This window comes from Vipera berus, assembly GCF_964194415.1.
Source record: "Vipera berus genome assembly, chromosome: 10".
In the NCBI taxonomy this organism is placed as follows: Eukaryota; Metazoa; Chordata; class Lepidosauria; order Squamata; family Viperidae; genus Vipera; species Vipera berus.
The window spans coordinates 956,032-982,500 of NC_138213.1; the positions used below are offsets into that span (position 1 = coordinate 956,032).

The following is a 26,469-nucleotide window of genomic DNA, read 5'->3' on the forward strand; positions in this document are numbered from 1 at the left end:
TTGGCCCTATTCCAACTTCCATCTCCATCATCTTGCATCCACAACCTGATTAGCTGTGTGAGGAATGCTGGGGATTGTAGTCCCATAGCAAAATAAGAGCCTTCCTTCCTTCCTTCCTTCCTTCCTTCCTTCCTTCCTTCCTTCCTTCCTTCCTTCCTTCCTTCCTTCCTTCCTTCCTTCCTTCCTCCCTCCGATAATTGGAAATGGCAATCAGAATTATTTTGGTGGAACTGTTCTACTTGGAGTATAACTGGGATTTTAGGCTTTCTTTATTTCGTTCTGCAAAGTTTTGTGCAATGAGTGTGCACCTATTTCTTTAGATATAAAATAAAACTTTTATGTGGTTGAAGTCCAAAAAAGCCGGACTAGATTGTCTGCCATCATGGTTGGGATCATAATGTATCTCAAAAGTATCTGCAGAATGAATAATTCATCAAAATAATGAAATAGGTGTTTTGTGTAAGTTGTGCCCTTTTTTGTATGTGTGAGTATCAAACATCACAATGCTGCTAGTGGCTAAAAGCAGAGATATGAGCCTTAATCATTGATTAAACCATGTTCAAAATGTGCTTGTTTTATTCTGTTTTTATTTTGCTTTTAATTGTTAGCCACCCAGACTTATACATGTGGGATGGGCAACTTATACATTTAATTAATTAATTGTGGGAATGAGACTCGCTCTAACATGAAGTTCCATTTACCCATCAAGAATTAATTTTTCTTGATAGAACTCCCTGTTTTTCCATGATTTATTTAATCTCTGTTCAAAGCCTGATAAATTAATGGATGTTACCACATCCATTATTGAAATGTAGATAATACTTTGCCATGCTATCCTTTTAATAATGTTTATTTCAAAAGGATATGCTGGCAAACTGCTCACTGGTTTGAAGTTGTTTCCACGAATTATGGTTTCATTAAGTGGAGAAAATAGAAGATGGGATGAGTAATTTTGATTTCAGAAAGGATTCAGAATAATCTGTTTCTCAAGATATTGAGAACGCTAAGAATTTTCACTCACTGAAATCAGTTTTTAAACAATGGCAGTATGGGAATTGTAATTTTGGATATGTATATTTAGCCCAAGTGTCGTTGCTGGCATTCTGTGATTCTTAACCTGGAGCTTTTTAAATATGTTATTAATTTATGAAATCATAGCTTCAGGTATTTAATTAAGACTCCTGCTTTTTTTGAGGACTATATGCCCATCCTTACGTACCAAAATCACCTCCTCTGGGCGTTAATGACACATCAGTCTATGCCAAGGCCGCGGGGAAGGGCCTGCAGTTGCCTTTCTGCGATAGATAGACGTGGGATTCCTGAGTGGCTTTGATGGAAGATGCTGCTGTGGATGATGCTGCAGTTTGGAAACGGCAGCCGAGAGAGACACAGTGAAGCCTGGGATAGATGAGAAAAGGCGTCCGCAGTATTTTTGCTAATTTTCATACTAACACCCCCCCCCCCCAAGGCAGCAGTGTTAACATTGGAGAAGTAATCAGATTGTTTTTGTCTTGTGTGCTTCAGCAAGGTTGGGAAATAGTTTCCCCTCATAGTCTCTGGTCTTAGTCGAGCTTTCCTGACCAGGGGAGGGGCCCTCCTTGTTTCTGCTAGGAAGGCTGCCCGAAGATGGGGGAGGCCCGGCTGAGGCGCCGGGAGGGGAGCTGGACCCACCTGGGGCAGCTTTTGCCAGCCCTGCCTGTCGGTTGAGGGATCCTGAGGGAAGAAGCGCCGAGAGGGGCCCTCCAGGGAGTCCCCCCCTTCGGACCGTTCATCCAGCAACTCCAGCCCCCCCTCGCCGCCCGTGCTCCACATGACTTTCGTGGGGAGAGCCGGGGTGCCTTGCTTAGTGACCATAACAATTTCACGATCATAATTCTGGGCTCAACTGTGGCCGTGAGTCCAAGACTACCTGCAAAGTGCTCTGAACCGTCTTTGAGGCATTGAGTCTGTAAGCGCTTCTTCCTCTTTTGCCCACTGCCGAGGATTAAAAACTGGCCTTCGGTTCTGCTCGGGAAGCAGGACTTTGTCATCCTGGCTCCCTCGTTGCTTCACTCTTTCTGAACAGCAGCCCTGGAACCGTGGCTCCTCGGAAAGGAGGTCTCCTGGGGGAAATGGTAGTCTTCATTTAAGGCACAACTTTATTAAGAAGTGTTTTCAGATCAGCTGATGGAGCCATCTAGCACTCAGGACACTCTTAAACATGTTTAGAAAACGTTAAGTAGTGAATAGTTCCTGAGGATAACTAATAGTTATTGGGCAGTCTGCTTCTGAAACATTTTTTATCGTAGCATTTATCCCTAATGTGTTTCTGAAGTTGTTGACTTAAGTGTGTGAGTCACAAGTTTTATTAAAAAAAAACCTCCAGGTAAACTGATCTAGGTGTCTAGTTGATTATAACAAGTTGTGTCTAACATAATAGGGTTTGGGAAACTCTTTTTGAGGCCTTCCAAAATAGCAACCTTCTTGCAATCCAGAGTGAGTCAATAAATCAGGATTAAAAAAAAACAAGCATTTTTAATGTGCTTAGTTCAATCTGTTCTCTACAATGGAATGTGCTGCTTTTAACCCTGAACATGTTTCTAATTGCATTTCCTACGATGCAAAAATTGGTGTATACTGTTATTGGAAAAATAGTAGTTTGTCTAATCAAGCCCACTTCAGCTCTGCAAGGACCCAGCTAAAAAGCCTGAGGCCCAGTGCAGACTGTCAACTTCAGCTATTTCTGTTTCTTATATAACTACTTAGAACCTCCTGTTTATTTTGAATTTGTGTAAAATGTGTTTAGAATAGTTGGTCAGTAGTTACATTGCTGAGCAAAAGCATTGATATAAAAAAGCATTCAGTAAGCGCAGCTGATAATCAGAAAGTTTTCACAACATCCTCAATCCACAGCAAGGAACAGGGCAGCTAAGCAACCTCCGACATCCCACCTAAAGCCTTAGAGAATCAGTGCAGGCGGCAGTTGGGCCTGTGCAAACCTCAGCATACATATAAGGCCTTTTTTAACATATACCCTTTCTTTTTGTTACTTTAGGCATGCACAGATGGGCTGTTGTGCATCATTTTAAAAGTTACCATTAGATCATCTGTGCAATGTCCCTGTTTTTGCTTCCCTTCTCATTCGGTTGTGACGGATCTTGATGTCCGTGTAGACTTTCTTCTTGTGGAGGGGGCCCCTCTGCTTTGCCGCGTGTCCTCAACAAACTTTTCTACTCTTTCTTGGACCCACGAGAGGGGCCTGTGAATTGTGCTGAGGCGCTCCAAGGGCCCCTGCTCTGAGATAACAAAAGAGCTGCACAGAGAACCTCAGTGTGCGGGAGGGGCATCGAGGAGGAGGGGAGGGGAACAGTGCAAGCAGATCATGCAGATCCCCTCTGCCAAAGAAGGGGGCCATTCAGCGCCTCGGTTCCCAGGCATTCAAGGTCTCGCTGTTCACGATGGTGCCGTCTGTGCTTTCATGCAGGAGCAGAAGCGCCCTGGTCAATTCACCAGCGTGGCCCAGTTGCCGTAGTTTTGAGACTAGTTAGCAGAAGGTTAAAAAAAATACTTCAAGTTGCACCTTCAAATAAGAGGTTTCCCAAAAACCACCTTTGGGACAACCGTGACCTGGATGACTGGGCATCTCCATAGACTAGGAGTAAGAGGCTTGACAACCGTCTTGCTACTGCCACGAGCTGAGGGAATGTGCAGACAAGCGTACATTTTTTTGTGGACAGTAGCTTGATAGCAACTTGACTTAAGAAAATCAACCTTGCTGATAGCAAATTTGAGGGTTTTTGTGAAAATCCTAATTTTCCTGTTTCTTTTCTAGGATAAAGATAAAGTTTCTCTAACCAAGACTCCAAAATTGGACCGGAGTGATGGTGGCAAAGAAGTGAAGGAGAGAGCTACAAAACGGAAATTACCTTTCACTGTTGGAACAAATGGAGATCAAAAAGATTCAGATACAGGCAAGAATATACAATATGATATTATTTAAAACTGGTCTCAAAATTCAGTGGGTTTGGACAAAGATCAAGTCTCTAAACAGGATGTGGAAAAGCCACATTGAACAGCAAATCTGCACCCATTTTAATAGGCACATTCTTTATGCAGACCACTTTTGATACCATCTCAAATAAAACACTACCTTGATTTCTCTTTTTGGTATTTTTCTCGTCTGTCAATTTGTATCTTTTCAAGAGTGCCAAAAAATTAAGCGCTGCAATTTTTGAGATAAGATGTATAATCATCAGATTATCATTTTGCAAGCATAATCTCTTTGCCTCCTATCTTTTAGCCCTTTGTGCTGAATGTTCACACATAAATGGTGAAATAAGTGTCTGTAGATTGTCACCTGTTTTATTCTGTCATATGCTGAGAAGCCACCGTTGGCCCTGAACACTGTTCAGTAGCTAAATGAGTCCCACGGATGGCAGCTTCGCTTTCCAGAATGCGCCCCCTTAGTTGGAATTTAGCTGTCTGCCTCTGCATTTTCAAAGCTTTGCCCTCCCCCCAGTGCAAAGTGTCCTTCTAGGTCTATGAAAAGTGAGAATTTGAATGTTTCACTGGTTGGTGCTTTTTTTGGTTTTCCTCTGGGTCCTTAATAAGCAGAACAGAGTTGGCAGCTCCATGGCCTCATCTGGAAATTAGCAGCCAATGGCATTTATGGCAAATAAGAACGTTCCTGCATGAATATAACCATCATCAGGCCTGGAAACAGAGGTAGCCGTCATTCAGAGGGAGGGGATCCCCAAATCTGTCATTGGTAGGAGGAAGAATGCAACCTTTTACCTTTTTCCTCAGCACAACGTAGGCCTAAGTGGAATTTTCCTCCAATGGGATTTTCCCATGTATTTTACCAGGAAACATAGATAGGGCAGCCTAGAAAAGTGAGTGCCCTCCTAACCATACCCCAGCACGCAGAGTTTTGCTCTCCGAGAGTTTTGCTCTCTGAGTTCACGGTGACGTAACCCTAACCCGAGAGGCTTATGGCTCCCTGCCTGGGTTGCTGGGCAGAGTCCTTTTTAACTTCCCCAAACACTTGACTGTTCTTTTAGAGGTATGCAATTGGGGGGGGGGAATTGTAGTGCTGAGCTAGCTCAAGGTGACGAACATACCAAATGCTCCCCCTCCTCCTGTTTTGCCCACAACAACAACCCTGTGAGGTGGGTTGGGGTGAAAGAGAGAGAATGACTGGTTCAAAGTCACCCACCTGGCTTTCATGCCTAAGGTGGAACTAGAACTCACAGTCTCCTGGGGACTGAACCCAAGTCATCTAGCTGTGTTTTTTTACGCCTAAGGCAGGACTAGAGTCTCCTGGTTCTAGCCTGGTGCCTTTACCACTGGACCAAAATTTCCTGGGGATAAGGGCAAAGGGGCCCTAAGAGCCGAGGTTCTGCAGTGGTCGGAATACGGCACTGCAGGCTCCTCCTGCTGACTCCCAGCAGTTCGGCAGTCCGATTCTCACCGGCTCAGGGCTGATTCAGCTCTCCACCCTTCCGAGGTGGGTAGAATGAGGACCCAGATTGTTGGGGGCAAGAGGCTGACTGTAAATTGCTTAGAGAGGGCCGTAAAGCACTGCGAAGCGGTATATAAGTCTAAGTGCTGTTGCTGTTGTATCCCCTCGTACTAAGAAGGAAAAGCCTTTATTTTATTCCAGTGGTTCAGGAAGCAGTGGAAATGGCAAGTCATATCTGTGGTAAACTAAGAGAACAAATGGACATGAAATTTGGAGCTTGATGGAGTCTGTTTGGCTGTTGTAGGATAGCAACCCAGTGCTTGGTTTAGTGTGAATAGAGAATTACTGTGATGTTGTCTAAGAATCCAGCTAAAGTCCGCATAATTTCCGTCTTATAATTTGTTACAAGGTTGTCATCTCTGCGTGAAACATTGTGATCCTTAAATATTAACTCAAATCATAAACTGCTTGCGATTTTAGGTAACAGTATGAAATGTGAATAGGGCTTTCTGTTGTTTGTTTTTGTTGTTTTTGATTGAATTCTGTATGACTAGAAACTTCATTATATCTTAATAGCTTCTGAAATATGGTTTAGCAGGCTCAGGAGCAGTTGCTAGATTTTAGTCTGAGTGATAATGCTCTTTTTGGGGTGACGTATGTAGAACTCCTAGTTCAGCTGACTGCTTTATTCTATATAAAATACCACCAAGAAAATAGTGGTAACAGGTATCTGGCGAGAAGGTACAAAAGAGAACTTCTCTTTTCTGACATCCAAATATTGCACTTCTTATGTTACTGTGCTTACATTTCCCAGCTGTCTTTACAATCGGCTAGAAATAACTGCCTTATTTTTCTCCCATTTTCTGCAAGTTGATTCCACGTATAATTATATCTGCTACATCCAGGACAGAATGAAACAAAATTCTCTTACTTATGCAGCCTCCAGCAAATGTTCAGCGTACACTGAAGAGAAGGCCCTGGAGCTCTTCCAGGTCCACAACGGGTACTCTGCGTGCTTTAAGCCCAGCAAGGGAGGAGAGGTCTTATCAGCAGAAGGGAGCAGCCACAGGATTGTACCTTTGAAGAGAGCCGCCGGTGGGTGGGGAGGCTTTCTCCACAGCAGTTTCTCAGCAGAAGAAGCTTCCCCAGATTCTGTATCTACTCTGGTGGGCTGCTGCTTTCCTTGGCTTCTGGCTGAGTCAGAGAGCAGCCGAGAAGATGCCAGAAACCTCTTGCTTGATTCGTAGGCTTCTTCCTGTAAATGCATATCAAGTCCTGCGGTTTGCTTGTTTTGTGCTTTGTTGTTTTGGGAGTGCTTGCAGATGGCTGACATACTCCTCAAGTTAGGTCTTTGAAGTGCTGAGGCTCCTCACGTGGGGGTGCTCTTCAGGCCACTGGAGCATGGGACCATTTTTTAGAGGTCTGCAGTGTTCAGATTTGAAGTGGGCAGCGGTGCTCTAGATCCAGCATGCTCACACTCTCCGTAGCTGCTGGTATCTCTCCAAGAAACCTTTTCCTGGGCTGCCACAGCCATCCACAGGCCAAGGAAAATGGTGGTTAAAAAGGTGGTGACAGGGCTGTGACAAACCATCATCCTCTGTTATCAGCTTCTCAATGCCTCAACTCAACTGGTTGCTAGACCTGCCTGGCTTCCATGAGAACCCCAGAAAAATAATAGTTTTTGGGTAATGACAGGCACATCTCAAAGTCTCTCCTGTCTTGACTGTTTGGGAAGGATGGCCTTTTGCCCTAATTAGGCCTCCGTTCTGTATGCTTAAAGCTGAGGCATTCCATCTGCGCCATCCTCTCCCAGCCTTCAGGGCAGAGGGCAGGCTGCATTGCTGCTCAGTTAGATCTTTTAATGGAGCAGAGCACGAAAAGCACGTGAATCGGGCAACAATCCCATTCATTTGTTTAATTATTTCTGTTTATCTAAGTTCTACCTACTATTTTTATGACCCTCCTCACACACACACACACACACACACACACACACACACACCCTTCAAAAGCTACGTTTGGCCCAAGCCTCAAGAAAGGTTATCCACTCCAAATCCAACACAACGTAATAGATTTCCTGAATGAATGAGAAAAGCTGGAGTTGTAGAGCAGCAAATGTTTTTTCTAGATGCCTTAGACCTAGGAAATGTGTGCCTTAAAAATACTTTCTGCTTGCAGTGTAAAAGCTCTATTTGTGTTCCACCTTTGCTTCAGAAGGACAATACCATTATGTTAAGTCCACAGTATGAGCAGCAAAAGATGAGTCCTGGTTTTTGTTTCTCCTAAAATGGGAAGTGTCAGAGAATTCAGCCTGAGCTGGCTAGGAAGATGGAATAGTAATATTAGACATAGTTAACACTGAAAACTCCTTAGTTTTTCTCTAATAAAACAGAGGCATTTCCATTTTATGGCGCCCTTTTGATTTCCAGAATGTCTAGAAACTGGTAATGCATACAGAAAGCATCAGTTTAACAGTCTGTTAAAGGGGGGGGACCCTTTTCCCTATTTGGAAATCAAATGTAGGGACTTCAGAAGAATCTCCGAGGAACGGCATTCTGGGTGCCAGATTTGTGAGCTCTTCAAGAACCCTTGTTTTCTCCCGCTGCTCCCCCAATAAGGAAGGGTTGCCTGGGCAGGAAGAACCCCCACCTCTTTCTCTCTGCCCCGGGGCTTGTCCACCACCTCACCAGCTTGCTCAGCCTTTCCACCATCTTCCCTGCCTTGTTCCGCTCTGGCCTGCCCACCCTCCTCGTCTCCCTTCTTTGCTGGTGCCACTCCTGGGTTCCTCTCTCCTGATCTTTACACACCTTTCTCCCTCACCTGGAATTTGCATGGAAGAATATGCGTTGTTTAAAGAAGACAGCCAGTGCTGGCCAGATTGCACAAATGCATGGAGAGGTTACAACTGTAGGAGCCACCCATCCAAAACTGTTGTCCTGTAGACCAAACATTTGCTAAACTGACATCTGTTAAACCAAGAATGTACTCTAAATTGATTTTCCAGAGTGGTCGGGAGTTGCTGATTGTTGTGGTGGAATAATATAAAAAGCTGTTTTGGAGGTTGTGGCCTGAAAAACTTAAAAGAAATGGCAGAAGCTAAAAACAAGGAAGAATTCTATTTGCTAATGAGAGTGTTACAGCCCTGCTCTGCTACTAAACACCTGGGCTGTTTTTTCTTGTGTGTTTACCTCTTACTTTCCATATTGATTATTATTGGATGATCTCTTAGAAATGGTCTCTTTCTGTTTGCGTCAAACCAATGTTCAGCATTCTTAGAGTGGGCCATGCTTGAGAATTTGTCCAAGATGGAAAAAGGGAAACGCATACAAATGGCAACTTCAGCCCACACTATAAATGGAGGAGAGGGTTCTATATCCCCAGGAAAGAAAGAGTCTTGTCTTCTTCACCAGATCCACTTAGCAGTCCTTCTGTGTGTGTGTGTGTGTGTGTGTGTGTGTGTGTGTGTGTGTGTGTGTGTGTGTGTGTATGTATGTGCCACGTACACACCTGGGGCCTTTCCCCTCAGGGGAGAAAAGGAAATGCTCTTGGCAGGTTTGATAAAGTCAGATTTGGCTATATTGGAGCAGAGCGGAATGCAGCGGTGCTTGATCCTAGGTAAGAAAGGGGAATGGCCTCTGGGGGAGAGGAAACCTTCAGAAAGGAAAATAGAATGTGGTAATCTTGCAAACGGCCCTGCTTAGTTAGAGGTTGATCATTAACCTTCCTTTCCAAATGTCCTTCGAGCAGCTGCAGATTCCGCCCAGGCCTTAAGCTGCTCTCTTTGAAAAGGCCCAGCTGCTCCCCCCCATTTTATTTTATTTTTTTACCCTTTAGCCTGTATTCTGCAGCTTCCCTGTTGATTCCTGTCTCAAGCTGAACGTTTGCCAAGGGTGCCGGGGTCTTGCTGCGCGATAGCGGCATTGATGCTGCGGCTGTCTGGAACAATATAGCTGACTCAAGAATAATACTCAGTCTGTGCTTTAAAAAAGTCCAGAGTTGTGCCTGGGACTGAATTGAACAGGGAGGTGGGGAGAAATGGACTCAAGCTTCTCCTTCCTACTTGATAGCTTCCTTCACTGAGGCCAAGCTCTGGGAAAGGAGGAGGGGATCCACTCGGGGTCTGTGACCACTGGCCACGGCCTTTTCGCCTCAGCCAGCTTGCTGCAGCCAACTCGCCACGGCCAATGTGCTGTGGGACAAGAGTTACTCTCCTATCGAAGAAATAATCAAATAGAATCATTAAAGAAAGGATGCCAAAGGAGGGACAAAATAAAATGTGAATGACGAAAGTTAAAATTATTTTAAAAATTATTTTAAATAATTAAATCGTGAATTGTCCTGCCGCAAGTTGTCCCGTGGTGAATTGGTCGTGGCAAGTTGACAGCGAGTTGTGGTTCCATTCCGGTCAACAGCCTGGACTGTACTGCTTCCGGGGGGGGGGCTGCCTCTGATAGGCTCAGGGGGGGCCCTTATGTCAGAGGTCCCCAACCTTTTGGGCACCAGGGACCGGTTCCATGGAAAATGGTTTTTCCACGGACCAGAGAGTGCTTGGTTTTGTGTGCTGCCTGCATCCCACGGATGGGGCTTTGTGTGGACCGGTTGCTGGCATGCCACGGACTGGTACCGGTCCACGGACCAGGGCTTGGGGACCCCTGCCTTATTGTGGAAGCATTCCATCATGTGAGAAACAGCTTCAGACTGCAGTTACCATTACTGCACAGGAGGTATTTTAAGCACTGGCTTTTTACATCCTTGGAGAAAAGTTGTGCAAAGCCGGAGCTGACTCTCTCACCAAGGGCAAATTAGAATGCAAAATAGGACTTTATGTTACAGAATAGGAGAACTAAGCTTCCAACTCCAGATGGTGAGACAAATATTCTTGGTTCTTTCAGTCTTCAGTACTGCTGGGATAGCAAGCATGATCAGAAGTAAAACAATTATGCTATGAAGGAAGGCCAGAATCAACCCCCCTGCTCCAGTTTGGCCCTGTTCTATCCCTCCCCAGAAGGGAACATCACAAAAAAGGGGGTGAATAAGTATGTAGATCATGCATTTCTTGGTCCTTTCAAGGCCCAATCATGGTCATCCATGATTGCAGTTACTTTTTCAATAAGAAAGTTTGTGTGTGCTTGGTTTATTCCTCTAATAATAAAGAGTATATGTAACTATTACATTTGAGAACTTCCCAAGAAATTCTGATGAGACAGAAGCTGAATGTATGCAATCTAGAACATTAGTCCTCTGCAATAGGTTTTAAAACAGGCTTCAACGTATTAGTAGCAGAAACTTGAAGGAAAGATTTTCAGATATTCACATTGGTACATAATGCATGGAAAGATATAACTAGTTGCAAGAGGAACCTGGTTGCCTTCTGGGTGGAAAGATAGACTATCAATGGAATAATAATGAAGAAGAATTAAGTGCATGGGAGCTAATTTTTCCAGGCCACAGAAGCTCATAAAAAGATAATCAAAGCTGACTACAATATTCTTACACCGTGCCTCTCCTGAGCTGCCAAGCTGAAAGTGAGGTCACGTCTGTCTTCATGGTCTTGCCTACCACCCAGCATCCTCAAGTGTAGAGCCACAAAACCCAAGCCACAATATGTCCCTTAATTGAAGTGTTACTCTCTCTGGTTTCAAAAATCCTTTGAAAGAACAAGGACACGATGGAGACAAGTTGGCTTACTCATCTGAGCATGCCTTGATGGTCCTCTGGGCTGATCATTGCCTGCGTTTCTAATACCAACTAGTGGGCTAGCAGCGCTCGATGAATGAGATGGACTCCCATCTCCTTTGACTGCTCCCCCCCCAAAAAAGCTGCTCAGTCTGGCACCTGAAGGGGAAGGGCATTTTTGTTTTTATTGATAGTAGAGAGCTGCGTAGAATCATACAAGGTAGGCGGCTATATACGTTCTGTCAACAAGCAAACATCTTGGGCTTGTTGATAATAGGTTGAACTGGCTTCTTTGGGAAGAAACCTATTAGTCACTAGTTGATTAATTGTGTGGAGAATCACGAGAAGCAGGTTGCTGGCTGGTTGAGAAATGTTTTGGGGTGCAGGAATCTCACTTGTGCGTTTTTCATTGCTGACTTCAGTGTCATCCATGCAGCCGTTGATTCAGGTGGGACTGTCCTGCCCAGCCCTTTCTTCAGTGTGCTTGGCTTTAAAAAAGGAAAAGGGAAAAACTCAAAAGGTGCTCTTACGTAGCAACCATAGAATTAATTGAATATTTGAGACTCTCCTTTTTAGGCCACACCCCGTGATGCTAATTGTGGACTTAAGGCCAGACACCAGAGCACAAATTAGCCTGCCCTTCCTTGGCAGGGTGGCACTGAGAAGCTGGCCTTGGGAGGAGAAAGTCCTTCTTGGAGTCTGAGAGGAGGAACCTCTCTCCGTTAATAGTTACTCTTCTGAAGAATGTGGAATAGTTCTCACTTTTGGAAAGGGATCAGAAATGATTTTTGTTTTTATTTCCTAATGGGCAACAGTAGGCCTAAGAAAAACATTTCAGATTTCCTGGCAACGGGTGAATTTTTAGGAACCTGAGCAGGGATAGGAAACATTCCACAAAACAATTGAATGACCATGTTTCTGCTTTTATTTCAGCCATGACAAATAGTCCATATTTTTAAAAGCGTATCTAAGCATTCGGAATAGTTGTTAGGCAGTATTTCTTCAAGGAATGTCTTTGTCTCTGCAAAACAGAATACTTGTTGGTCCATACTATTGGTGGATAAAACCAAGTTCCTGGTGTAATTTCATATCCCAGAGAAGTATTTTTTCAGCTGCAAGATCAGAGCGATATTTGGCTAATCACTTCTACATCCACCCAACACACCCAGTGTCCATCGTCACGTCTAGTTGTCAGTGCTTGAACCCCCTTGAAATTATTGCTGCTTATGTCTAAAGCTGATGGTTCGATTTTCTGTAGACAAAATACTTGAAGAGCCTTTTAATGAGAATGGAATTGGGCATGCTAGGAAAACTCTCCTGATGAGAAATCCATTAGAAGTCCTGGAGCTGTGCTCGCTTCTTCTCTAGGCCCTAAACTGAGTAGCTTGGGAGCTAATGTCACTTTTGTAGTCTGCCTCTGCAAAGAATGCAGTCTTTTTATTAATTGATGGGAATGTTTGTGTGTGTGTTTGTTATTTTGCATTAGGATTGGCTATTATGTCTTATTTTTTTCCCCAAAGAACAAAATTCCCAAATAAGCTACCTGCTTCCACCCTGCCCAGCTTCTGTTGATCTGGCTCCTCGCTCTGGTCCCACACTGGATTTAGCGTATTCTGCTACCTTTGCACTGATGGTGCTACTGTGCCCCCCATCTTCTTCCTTGGTGTTGCCTGAATTATGTGGCATTCCACTGGTCGTCTTCCTGCTTTCTCGGCTGCTGTGTGCTAAAGATCTTGCTGCATTTCCTCCCACTCTAAATCTGTGTGTTTTGTACACTCTGGGTGGATGCACTATGTTTTCTACGCCAGTCTCATCCAGCAAATCCTTGGGGCTTCCTCCTGTCCCCTTCCAGGCCCCCTGTAGTATCCATGACTGCCTAGAGCAGGGGTGTCAAACTCAATTTCATTGGGGGCCCCATCAGCATGGCGGTTGCCCTCAGGGGGCCGGGTGGGTGTGGCCTGGGTGGGCGTGGCCTACTGGGTGGGCGTGGCCAGCTCTACATCGTTCGCATCAAGGGTGCCTACGGGGGGGCCTGGGCAGGAGTGGGACAGAGCTGAGGGTGTCTGGCAGAAGGAGGGTCTCTGGACCGGGGCCAAGGCAGTGGGGGCCGTTCCCTCACTGTTTCCAAGATGGCTTCACGGGCCACATGAAACCACTTCGCGGGCCAGATCCGGTCCCCGGGCCTTGTGTTTGACATGTCTGGCCTAGACAAAGCTGCAGTATAAGCTTCCTCCTCCCGGGCCTGGCTCCATTTGAGTAAAGCCCATTTCCCAGGTTTGGCCTTTTGGGGCGCCCAAGAGTCAGTCCCTGGCCAAAGAGCCGCTCTGCACGTGAAGCTGCAGACAAGAGTCACGAAGCCTGTTGTGTTCTTCCTCCCAGGGACTTTATCCTTGCCCCTTGTTCTGCCTACCGTTCTGGTTTCTTTGTATGGATCTTGCTTTGGCTGTGCATCTGGAAATTGGCTTTTCTGAAAACGAAAGGAGGGGGAGCCTTTCTGCATACCACCAGAGAAGTGGATTTGGGAGATCAGCAGTCTGCATTTCTGATGTCACCCTTTGCCCTTTTGTAAGTCACGAGGAGCTTCATTGTTTTTAAATCTTCTGCGCTACTATAGAAATACAGCGCCGCCTTTTCCCTGGCTTAGCTCTTTATTCCTGTCTTGACTTGCTCTCTACAATTAGCCTCCTAGCTTTAGTAGGCCTGTGGTTTGCTTCATATTCAACCCAGAAGAGAATATTTGGAGCCAGTCAAAAAGATACCTTTGAATCTCTCCTACTAGATTTGCCCTCACTAGAGAAACCCAAAGTTTAATTTAACTTAGTGTGAAGCACGTAAGACATGTGACTTCAAGACACTTTTTTGCCTGGACCTTGTCTAAAAAAAAAGAGTAGCTTACTAAGATTCTGTGCAGTGAGGAGAGCAAGTTTCCTATTTTCAACTCTGTGCCTGGGTGTCCTCTTCACAGCCTGCCTGAGTGGGGCAGCCAGAGATGGGAGAGCTGCATCAAGACAAGAGCAGCTCCGGGCAGTTGGTTCATGCCTGGGATTGTTCATATTCTTCTGGCAGCTCAAGAAATCTCTGCTTAGGAGTGGCCCTGGGTATCATACTTTGGGTAGTACATGCACAACCCCACCACTCCCCGCACGCTGGTACCTTTAGGGCAGGCCGGACAAAAGACCGACCAGGGAAGCTGAGAACTGCCTGGCCGGGGAGGCCAATGGGAGGGCTTCATTCACATTAACCACCTTCGTCAGGTTAATGCCGTTTCTTGCCCAAAGAACTGAAAAAATAGCTTTGGAACAAGCCTTAGCAGATTTTACAATTGGGAAAAGCAGAATATACTTGGGAGGAAGAGTTTCTAAGAAAATATGCTTAGCTTCATTTGGATTAAAAGGTCTGAGGACGCTATAATGGGCCTTCCTCAGAGCCCATCCCAACATCACCTAGTTCAGACATAGCTGATGGACCAGCCACTTTCCTTCCATTTATTTCTAAACAGGAATTTTCTGGATACCTAACTTCCATACATATGGATGACATTTAGTGTGATCCAGTTGGGATAAAGTGGCCCTGCTGTTGGCTTATGAAAATGAATTCCAAGTCAACATTGAACTAATGTTTTACTTCAGAAATTTCTGCACTTCTGGAAGCAGCAGAGTGGATGTCAGCAACCTGAACTTTGTGGAGAGAGTTTTTAAAGCACACAGTATTTTGCTGTTCTTGGCAAAAATTTGCTCTGATTCAGGAAGGCCTGCTCAGCCTCTCTTCTCTTTTACAGAGGTTGGAGTAGCAAGCCTTGGTCAGCTAGCAAGGCGGGGGGGGGGGGCTTTGCCCTCCTCCCAGTTTCCTGCTGCCCTCCCCCAGCAGAAGAGGGTTTTTTCCTTGTCTCAGTTTCTGAAATCTGACCCAGAAGGAGGAGGATGGCCAAAGCTCTGCAGTTTCGAGTCTGCCCCCCCCCTGTCCTTCCTGTTTACATACAGACTTGCTTCCAGGCCAACTCTGGGGCTTGCCGTTCCATTTGGTTGACTTTGCCAAAACTCCTCTGGGCAGAGGGCAGCAGACTTAACCCCTTGACTCCAAGCAAGGCAGAGGCGCTCTCTCTCTCTCTCTCTCTCTCTCTCTCTCTCTCTCTCTCTCTCTCTCTCTCTCTCTCTCTCTCTCTCTCTGTCTCTCTGTCTCTCTCTCTCTGTCTCTCTCTCTCTGTCTCTCTCTGTCTCTCTCTCTGTCTCTCTCTCTGTCTCTCTGTCTCTCTCTCTGTCTCTCTGTCTCTCTCTCTGTCTCTCTCTCTGTCTCTCTCTCTGTCTCTCTCTCTGTCTCTCTCTGTCTCTCTCTGTCTCTCTGTCTCTCTCTCTCTCTCTCTCTCTCTCTCTCTCTCTCTCTCTCTCTCTCTCTCTCTCTCTAACAACTCTTAAAAATGGCCTAAGCTGGCAAATGGTTCTGGAGCAGAGCAGGCAGTCCCAATCTTCTTTGGCCAGTGCACACCTTTGCAGTCTTGGACCACACTCTGTGATTGTGTGGCAGGGTGGCTTTTCCAAGACGTCCCTGGTTGGACAGAAGAAGCGAGTCCCTGAAGATGCCCTGAAATGGATCTGCTCTCTCTCCATTGATTTTCTCCTTGGATTCCTGTCCCGGCTATATCCAGTCAATTAGCTTTGGTCATCCCTTACAGCTGAGACACAACAGTCTGTTATTTAGAGTGTAACTCAGGCTTTTTTCCCCCATAGAGCAGGGGTGTCAAACTGCTGGCCCATGGGCCTGACGCATCACAACAAAACCGCGCCCACCTCATTGCCGGCAATGGGGAAAAAGCTCCGATACATCACGCGATGTCATGTGACGTCGCGAGTTTGACACCCCTGCCATAGAGAGTTCTATGTAATTTGTAATCTGAGAATATGTGCTGGCCTCTTTTTTTTGTAGAATGAGCAATTATTTATTCATTTTCTGGCATTCTGGATTTATATGGCATCCCATAAGGGGGAAATTCCATATTACTAGCACCGAATTTCAGTATTAAGTTTCTGGGAAAAGGTGTCTTCCCCATTCTCCACCCTAAAAAGCTGTTTCAAACGCTTCTGTAATATCAAATATTGTAACTCTCCTTAGCATCCTACGATTCCCCCCCAAAACGCATAAAAGCACCTTAACATGCAGTGCGGTATAACCCCCTTTGTTTTTATTATTCATTTCTAGATTGAGTATTCCCTGGCTTCTGGGATATTTCTGTCCCTCTGCGAGAACTCCTGTAGGCTGACTGGTGGCTGTAGGAGAATGCCTGAATTGTGGAGCGCTTTCCTTCCCCCCCCCTCCTCCTCCTCCTCCTCCTCCTCCTCCTCGCCAGGATGAGGCACCTGACAAACATGGGAATGGAAGGGATCCTTTTGCCATCTGTCAGATCCTCTCTGATCTTCCAGGATTTCCATTCCTTGAAACTGCTGCCAATTCTGACAGAGGTCTTGAGGCGGGAATCTGCAGGCTTTCCTCTCTAGCTGAAACGAGATCTTTTCCACCTTCTGGACCAGAGGATCTCTAGATTTCACTGATTGTGAAAGCGGAACGCCCCCTGCCAACAGTATGAAGTCATGGGGCTTGGCAGGGGTTTCCCTTTTTCTGTTTGGTTTTGGTTGAAAGTGAGATTTAAAAAAAAAAAATTCAGAATTTGCTGGGCACTAAGCTGATTTCTGAGAGTTGGATATTAACAGTAAATGTCTACACTTTTATTTAAGTAGGAAAATCTACCCCTGTTCTCGTGCTGTATTTGTGCTTCAGTGCAGAAGAGGAAGGTTACGGTCCTCAGACAAGCCTGCACCTGCTCAAATGTAGTGATTGTGTGTGTGAATACACTTAGTCTGGTTTCCGGGTCTCAGGGACTGTTTGTCCAGAGAACGTGCTTTCTACCTTGACATCAGTAGATCTTAGTCCTGCTTGCAGAAGTCTTAATGGAAACTTCCCTGCCGGAGGCCATCCATCCGGAAAGGGAAAAAAATCTGACCCTGTGGAAAGAATAAACTTAAGAACTGCTCTCGGAACGGTTTTGGGGCTGTGCGAAGGCTTGTTTTTTGTGTCTCTTTGGCCTAACAGAAAAACAAGGTCCCGAGCGGAAGAGGATCAGAAAGGAACCGGCGACTCGCAAGCCCAGCCTGCTCTTCGGAATGGGGCTGTCGGGGATCCGGGCAGGCTATCCGCTCTCCGAGCGCCAGCAGGTGGCCCTCCTCATGCAGATGACAGCAGAAGAATCCGCCAACAGTCCAGGTGGGGACAAGATCGCTGCTTCTGCTTCTTCTTTCTAACGGAATGCTGGTGCTTCCCCCCCCCCCCCGTAGGTCTGGCAAACCCTCCCCAGAACTTGACAAGCATCGGAGATTGGCAGAGTTTGTGCTGGCATCAGAGGAGTAGAGGCACCTCTTGACTCCTGGTGTCCGAGATGCTTTTCCACAGCCGCTTCCTACAGTAGTTGCCTCATCCCAGCCTTCCTTTACTGTCTCCCCCCAGAGGCCCCCCCTCGTTCCCCCACATCCTTCAGTCTGCCCGTAGCTCTTGTGCCTAGCTCCCTCCAAAGGCTTTGGGGGTTTGGGCCTTAATTAAGCCCCTCCTTCTGTTTCCCCCCCCCCAACAGTGGATACAACACCAAAGCACCCCTCTCAGTCTACAGTTTGTCCGAAGGGAACTCCTAATTCTGCCTCCAAAACCAAAGATAAAGTGAACAAGAGAAATGAACGCGGAGAAACCCGGCTGCATCGGGCGGCTATCCGGGGAGATGCCCGGCGTGTCAAGGAACTGATCATCGAGGGTGCCGATGTCAATGTAAAAGACTTTGCAGGTAACCTCTCTGGATTAGCTACTAAAGGCAGGTAAAACTAGGCAAATCTTACCAAGCTAAGGGATGCAAATGTGTCATTAGCCTTCAGATTGATAATTAGGAGAACACAACAGCTTGCTCAAAACAAGCGAGGTAAATTCTAGACCAAAATCCATGTATCTTGTGTAGTTATGCCCCATAACATTATTTTTATAACCCAAAAAAGGAGACAGGTCTAAAAAAAGGAGACAGATAAAAAAAACCCTAAAAGATCACAGAATACCTTGAATTGGAACATTTCTCAATAACGTTTACTCTTCACTTTAAATGTGTTACGTATTCAAAGTTGTAACTGTCTAGTAAAACAATAACATTTTTATCCTCTGAGCTCTTTCTTTAGCTTCTTTCTGGCAGAGTTACCTCCATCTCCCTCCCTGTGCCTCACAGACACACGTTCCACACATCACTCGTTGCATTCCAGGAGCTAAATCCGAGTTTCCTTGGGCAGCATTTTCTGTCTGTGCATTTACATGGATGGCCATTCAGCCACGAGCAAGAGCAATCCTTATTTTTCTTTCTTAACCCCTTGTCAAAACTACACCTGAGCAGAAGTCGGCAGACATATTCCTCTGAATGTTTAAGAAAAATAAATGTACAGTTTTAGTGCACTAAATTTCTGTTGCCTTCAGTTCTCCTGGAGAGCAACCAGCTGCATTATGTACATTACTAACCCAAAAGCCAAGAAGGGCTAAATAATAGACAGGTATCCAGTTTCTCCAGATTTAACCCAGTGCAAATTAGCAACTCTTTTCCCAGGCAAGCTGCCCTAATCAATTGATGCATTGTGTGGGAGAGAGATGCTCATGGGAACTTGGGTCTACGTGTCTCATATATGTGATTGATACATGCTTTTGCAGGCTGGACCGCTTTGCACGAGGCATGCAACCGAGGTTACTATGATGTTGCAAAACAGCTACTTGCTGCAGGAGCCGAGGTCAATACCAAGGGTCTGGACGATGACACTCCCCTGCACGATGCGGCCAGCAATGGACACTACAAGGTCAGCTCTGGCTTTCTTGGATGGGCAGCTTCTTCCTCTTTTCCAGGTTGTCCCAGGCCACCATCAGAGGGTAGCTCTCCAGCCTGTGGCTTCCATCCGTCCCCTCCTTTCATTACTTGCGATAAGGCCATTCTCTGCTCCTGTCTCACTGACCCTCCCCTCCCCAACATGCCGGAGTGCCCTTGTTTCTAGGTCCTTGGAGCGCAACTGCCTTTTTGCTCTTCTGAAGATCAAGGCAGACCAACTGGATCAGGGGACAAAGTGTGTAAGCCTAAAGGAGGCTGACACGGAATCAGACCAAGGCTTCCCATAGCCTGGGATGGGCCACGCTGAATGGCCGTGGCCTCCAAAGACCTTCCTTGGCAAAGGAGGAGCTGAGGGCTTAAGTGAAGTATTGAAAGGTGTGTTTTCTCTGAGTTGTGACCTATATTCTGCAGACGTCAGGTTATATTAATAAAAGCTGGTAGGGACAAATTTGTGTAGATGATCAGGCTTGAAGTTGACATAATAATAAAAATAATGTTGGAAGGGACCTTGGAGGTCTTTAATTTATGCTGTTTAACCTTCTCTTAGAGAATAGCACCTGACTAAAAATTTTGTTTCATTAGGTGGTGAAATTGTTGTTACATTATGGAGGAAACCCTCAACAACTTAACAGGAGGGGAGAGACTCCATTAAAAGTAGCCAATTCCCCCACCATGGTGAATTTGCTCTTGGGAAAGGCCGCGTATCCTTCCAGTGAAGAGAGTTCCACAGGTAAGAGGTGGCAGGTGGGGTGAACCCCCAGTGCATCTGTGGGGGATGCAGGGATATAAATAGGTATCAGGAAGGATTGTGGTCTGGTGGAATATAACAAGGCTTGTGTAATTGACCAAAACGTCATTCAGCCCTCACTAACCAGTGTTATACTCGGGAATCGTGTCTCTTTGCTGCTGATCCTGGGGTGTGGAATGAGCCCAAACTGCTTAATGCACAGGAGTGCTCAGTTCTTCCCTTCAATGACCTTGGCCCTAGTTCAGTGATGGCTAAGCTCTTTGGGGCTTGCGTGTCATTCAGAACATTGTGGCATGTCAGCTTTGACACACGTGTCACAGGATCGCCCTGGTGAGATTGACATTTATGCTGTTTCTCTGTGGTCGCCACAGCTCATCTCTGAAGAACCAGCCCTCGAAAGGCTCCACAGGAAGAATCTGCATCAATGTGGAATCTCTGCTTTGTAATTCTTCATTCTAAAGTTCATAGAATTGAGAAGAAAGGCAGTTGTGTTTCTTTGCCCAGCGGTTGTGATATTGAGCAGCCTATTTAGGGTGGCCTTCCCTAACTTACTGCCTTCTAAATGAACTGCAACTACAATGCCCAGAATTCTTGGCCAGCAGTTCTAAGAAGGAGGGAAACACAGTGACGAAGGCTGGATCAGGATCAGTTACACGGAAAGTACAGCTCGGTGTTTTGTTTCTTACCTCTCTTTCTGCTCTGTACAGAAGCTGTACTGGCATTTTATGTATGAAGTTGGAGCAATAATGGAATAAGAGACCTTTCTCTGAGCTGCCAATTTCATCCCTGCCATTCCCGCACTTCTATAGAAGGCACCCTCTCGGCCATTTGCTGCTTCCTTTTGCAAACCACACAGCAACATCGGGATGCAGATAGAGGGAAGGTTTAACAGTGGTGGGCTCAGTTGAATAAAACACTCGCCTGTTCTTGAAAAAAGGGGGGGGGTTGCTGAGAGAATTTGGGGACACTATTGCTAGCACGTCTCCATAGTCACTTAGAGATGCACGCATTGTGAGAACTGGGTTGCACTGATCTCCCCAATAAACCTAAAATGCCTCTTCCCAAGTTCTCCTAACTCCAGGAGTGAAGAGTCTGTAACAAAGGCACGATAGCTGTCCCACTTACAAAAGCCTTGTAGCAGTTACTGAGATAAATATGCACTGAATCATTTTAAAAGGCCCTATAAATATTAGGTGGCAGCACACCGGCTTCGGCAGTTGTGGAAGCGAAGCCCCAGGGTTGGAGACCTCTCTGTCTGCTGCACAGGCTGCGCTTGGGGGTTCCTGGAGCGAGGCAGTGGAGGCGAGGGGCAGGGCTGCACTGCGTCTCTAACCGTAGATTGGCACTGTAGCCGCTGGAAAGACAGGCAGCCCCCTTTTGAAAGAAATGGATGTTATCCACAGCAACAGCTCTTATTAGATTTGCACCCTTTCTGCCCAGATGCACCAAATGGATGCCAGCCATAGATTTCCTGTGCAGCTTTGGCCTTTTACCCCAGAGGACCTCTCAGACCTCCGTATAGGTAGAGCAGCCCCAGCTATGCTTTGCGCATGGAAGATAGATTGTCCACTCAGTTGTTGTGAGCAGGTTTCGGTGGAGAACGCCGGTAAGTGAAGGTGTACGTAGGTGCCGTCCTTCACCTGCCTTGGTGCTCTTGCTTTTGCAGAGACTTCGGAGGAAGAAGACGCCCCGTCATTTGCGCCCTCCAGCTCCATTGATGGCAACAACACGGACTCGGAGTTCGAGAAAGGCCTGAAACACAAGGGGAAGAACCAGGAGCCCCCCAAAGCCATCACGCCCGTGAAGGATGAGTATGAGTTCGACGAGGACGATGAGCAGGACAGAGTCCCCCCTGTTGACGACAAGCATCTGCTCAAGAAGGATTATAGGAAAGAGACTAAAGCAAATAATTTCATTTCCATTCCCAAGATGGAAGTTAAAACCTACACTAAAAACAGCACAACCGCACCAAAGAAAGTAGCTCATCGCATCCTTTCCGATACATCTGACGAAGAAGATGGTGCCCTGACGGTGGGAGGGGGGGAGAAGTTGCGAATGACCACTCACCCCAGCCCAGCAAGCAACAAGGCTCGAGAACCCCCCAGCGCCAAACAGCAGAAAGAGAAAAACAAGGTGAAGAAGAAACGCAAGAAGGAGGCCAAAGGCAAAGAAGTTCGGTTTGGCAAAAAAAATGACAAGTTTTGCTCCTCCGAATCTGAAAGTGAAAACCTGGAGAGCGAGGAGGACGACCGAGACTCTGTACAAAGTCCTACCTGTGTAAAGGACTCCAGGCTGGTGCTGAAGGAGTCCTCCCTGTTTAATTCCCTCTCCGCCTCCTCCGCCTCCTCCCACGGCAGTCTGGCCTCCCAGAAGCATAACTCGGCCCTTACGGATCAGCACTCCAAGCACTGGCGGACAGACAATTGGAAAACGGTTTCTTCTCCAGCCTGGTCGGACGTCAGCTCCTTATCCGATTCCACAAGGACCAGGTTGACCAGCGAGTCGGATTACACTTCCGAGGACTCGAGCCTAGAATCCTTGAAGCCCGTGAGGAAGAAACAGGAGCCCAAGAAGCGAGCTCAGCACGGGGCGGTGGTGGTGGTGGTGGATAAGAAGAATTCATTCCATGGCAACGTTGACGGAGCTATTCCAAAGCTGGACAAGGAGGGGAAGGTTGTAAAAAAGCATAAAACGAAACATAAACACAAAAACAAGGAGCGAGGCCAGTGTCCCGCCAGCCAAGACGTTAAGATAATCAAAGCTTTTGCTTTCGATTATGAGGACTCTAAGCAGAAATCCGAAAAGGCTTTGGTGATAGAGGCTGAAAACAAGCTCAAAGCACTAAAGCACGAGAGGGAGCACTTCAAGAAGGAGGACAAATTTCTGAAAACCAAATCTGAAGAGAAGGAGTGGCTGACTAAAGAGGAAGCTGGGAAAAATTCCAAAGAGGAGAGATCCTTGAAAAAAGCGAAGGAGGCGAGTAGAGACGTCAGCAAACCCTTCAGGGAAGAAAAGGCCAGCCGAGCGGAGAGGGAGAAGCCCGCGAAGGAGAAATCTCCCAAAGAGGAGAAGCCTCGAGCGCACAAGGAGGAGAGGAAGAAGAAGTCCAAGGACAAGGCCGAGAGGAAAAACGAAGCAAAGGAGGAAAAACCGAGCAGGGTCGAGAAGGAAAGGCCAGTGAAAGAAGAGAAAGAAAAATCCAAAAAAGACAAAAGTTACCGAGAAGAAGCGACATTTGAAGAATTTAGTAATAAAAACCAATTTTTGGAAAACGAAGATACAAACTTTAGCCTTTCGGATGACCAGCAAGATCGATGGTTTTCAGATTTGTCGTCTGATTCCTCTCTTGATTTCAAAGGAGAGGATAGCTGGGATTCACCGGGGACGGACTACAGAGAAATAAAAAATGACAGCGTGGCAAAATTAATAATTGAAACGGTAAAGGAGGAAATAAAAGACAAGAAACGCGAAAGTAAAACAAAAGACAAAAGAGACTACAGCGAAAAGCGTAACGAAAAAGACACGTTTCTTAAAAAGAAAGAAAGAGAATACGCCGAGAGGAATTCCGAGAAGAAGAAGGACCAAACCGAGAAGCATAAAAATGTTCCCAATTATCTGCCCGAAAAGAAAAGAAAGGATTCCGCTGAGAGCTTTAAAGAGAGAAAAGAAAGGGAGTTGCCTGATGGCTCTAAAGAGAGAAGAGAGGTTAAAGTGAAGCAAGAAGACTCCTGTAGGGATGAGTTTAAAGACTACGGCTGCGAAGCATTTTTCAAAGAAAAACCTGATCCAGAATTCAGCGGGAAAAACATGGAAACCTGGGAAAGGCATCACTCGGGGAAGGAGAGAAAGGATGCTCCAGAGAAGGACAAGAAAGAAAAATCAAAAACAGAGAAGTACAAAGAAAAATCCAAAATGGACGACAAGGAGAGAAATGAGAAGACGCCATCTGAAAAAAGCCAAAAGGACAAAGAACTGGACAGGAGCTTTAAAGAGAAAAAGGACCCAAAGGAGAAACACAGAGACCCGCACAGCAAGGAGAAAGAGAGGAAGAGTTCCTTAGATCAGGCGAAAGACAAGAAGGAGAAGATCTGCTCTGGAGACCGGGAGGACTTTCACGAGAAAAAGGGGAGGGAGAGGAGCTGGTATAACATCCTCGACATTTTCACCGATGAAAGTGAGGACGAAAAGGACGACTACCCTCTGACTGGGTTCAAGCCGGGGGACGGCCTGGCCAGCGAAATGCACCGGCTGGACGGTCTGCAAGACCAAGAGGACGGCGTGGTGGCTGAGAGGGACCTTTATGTCTCCGACAAGCATCGGAAATATTCTTCTGACCGGCAGCCCCATTCTGTGGAGAAAGCGAAAGAGAAGGAATCTAAAGAGAGGAGGAAGGAGAAAGGGCTTCCCTCGGAGGGAGGGAAGGAGAGGAGAGACAAAAGCTCCCTGGAGAAGCACAAGGAGAAGAAAGAGAAAGACCGGAAAGAGCGAATCTCGGTGGACTCTGGCCAGGAAAGGAAGACCAAACAGAAGCTCCCTGAGAAGGCAGAAAAGAAACACGCGGCAGAAGAAAAGGCTAAAAGCAGACACAAGGAGAAGCCGGACAGGGAGTACACCAAGGAGAAGCGTTCTTCTAAGAGTGGGGAGGCAGAGAAGAGCCTGTTGGAGAAGCTGGAGGAAGAAGCCCTCAACGAATACCGGGACGACTCCAACGACAAGATCAGCGAGATCTCCTCGGACAGCTTCACCGAGCGAGCGCAAGACCCCGTGCTCGGCAGTCTCTTCGAGACCTCCGGTCTTTCCCTCGCAGACACCTCTGGGGAAAAATACAAGGAGTCGTTGCCGCTGCCTTGCCTGGCAGAGAAGCTCAAGGAGAAGGAGAGGCACCGGCACTCTTCCTCTTCATCAAAAAAGAGCCACGAAAAAGAGAAAGCAAAGAGAGAGAAAGCAGAGAAGAAAGATAAAGCAGACGAGCTGAAAGACTCCAGCAGCAGGAAGGAGGCCGCTCAGCATGAAAAAGATTTTGCCCTGGATGGGGAAGGCTTTGGCGTTGCCTACAGCACGAAAGCTGAGGCTGAAGAAGAAGTGGACCTGTTTCCTGAAAAAAAGGACAAGAATGAATCCGAAAGAGAACTTCCTAAGAAAATGGAAAGAGAAAAAACTTGCAGCTCCAACGCGTTCGGTGCAGCCAAAGAGAAGAAAAAGAGAGACCGGCACAAAGAGAAGTGGAAAGACGAGAGAGAGAAGCACAGGGAGAAGCACCATAAGGAGGAGCAGAAGTTTGCCAGAGACAGAGAAGCCTCGCAAGGGGTCAGTCTCAAAGACAAATCTAAGGAAGAGCCCTCCAAGCTGAACGAAGTCAAAGCAAAGGAAAGGCTGAAAGAAAATCAAGAAAAGGAAAAATCTGACTGTCTTAAGTTGAGCAACGGAAATGATAAAATTGTCTTATCCAAAGAGGGCAGTAAAAGAGACATCCGGCCCCGGGAAAAACTCTTGGGAGATGGGGACCTGATGATGACCAGCTTTGAGAGGATGCTGAGCCAAAAAGATATTGAGATTGAAGAGCGCCACAAAAGGCACAAAGAGAGAATGAAACAGATGGAAAAGATGAGGCACAGATCCGGAGATCCCAAATTAAAAGACAAAGTTAAAGCCAACGAGGAAATGCGCAAGAAGAGTCTGGATTTGACCACCAAGAAACCACTAGCTCTTGACTCCCAGTTAAAGGACAGAAAACTCAAGGACCTCGGCCCACTGGCTCCCGTAGCATCTCCCGAGATCAAGACCCAGCCTGCTGTGGGGGTGGATTCCAAGGACTGGATAGCTGGCCCCCAACTGAAGGAAATCTTACCTGCTTCTCCGAGGCCAGATCAGCACAGGCCGACGGGCGTTCCCACACCGGCCTCAGTTGTTTCATGCCCAAGCTATGAAGAGGTGATGCAGACACCACGCACTCCATCTTGCAGCAATGAAGATTACACAGATCTGATGTTTGACTGTGCTGATTCTCAGCATTCCCTCCCCATCTCTACTATGTCCATGAATGCTTGTTCTCCGTCTTTCTTTGACAGATACTCAAATCCTTCAAGTGGATTTTCTGAGAATCCAAGTCAGACCCCAACAAGGCTCATCCCCTCCACAAATCTCCATCGGTCGATCTCTGTGGATATTAGAAGGGCGCCAGAAGAAGAATTCAGTGTTGGAGATAAATTTTTTAGACAGCAGAGTGTCCCAGCCACATCTAGTTACGATTCTCCAGTCCAGCACTCGATGGAGGAGAAGCTGCCTCTTCCTTCTGTTCCTACTGAAAAGTTCCCATGTTTATCTCCAGAATATTATTCACCAGACTATGGAGTCCCATCACCCAAAGTAGAGGCGCTGCATTGCACGTCCGGAACTGTTAGCAACATTGTTCAGTCCCCCGAAAGTGTATTTTCTGGATTGCAAGCCAAGTCCTCCCCTTCTCACAGGGATGAGCTGCTCGCCCCTTCTGTGGAAAGCGCTCTCCCTCCTGATCTTGCCATGCCTCTGGATGCTACAGAGGATCAACAGGCAACGGCTGCCATCATGCCCCCAGAGACCAGCTTCTTGCCCCCAATCGAGGAGAAAGAGTTTGACGCTGGCATGCCAGAGCAGAGCAGCACAGACTGGGAGCTCACACCAAAGAGACATCCTCCGGTGCCACCCAGTTTAATTGGCAACCCTCCTGAACATCCCGTGAGC

At 46.5% G+C, this 26,469-nt stretch overlaps 1 protein-coding gene across 4 annotated transcripts in view; it reads left to right on the plus strand.

Moving 5' to 3' along the window:
* Positions 1-26,469, plus strand: part of ANKRD11 (ankyrin repeat domain containing 11) — a 118,191-nt gene that overhangs the window by 82,489 nt on the left and 9,233 nt on the right. For all 4 annotated transcript variants that reach the window (XR_014027530.1, XR_014027531.1, XM_081336123.1 and 1 more), the window contains exons 4-9: positions 3,812-3,950; positions 17,198-17,368; positions 17,733-17,936; positions 18,833-18,975; positions 19,584-19,731; positions 21,416-26,469. The exon at positions 21,416-26,469 is cut by the window's right edge and continues 1,584 nt beyond it. Coding sequence is in view for 2 of the 4 variants with exons in the window: in XM_081336123.1 (XP_081192249.1) it covers positions 3,812-3,950; positions 17,198-17,368; positions 17,733-17,936; positions 18,833-18,975; positions 19,584-19,731; positions 21,416-26,469 (5,859 nt within the window). In the remaining 2 variants the exon portion in view is untranslated. The remainder of the gene's footprint in view (positions 1-3,811; positions 3,951-17,197; positions 17,369-17,732; positions 17,937-18,832; positions 18,976-19,583; positions 19,732-21,415) is intronic.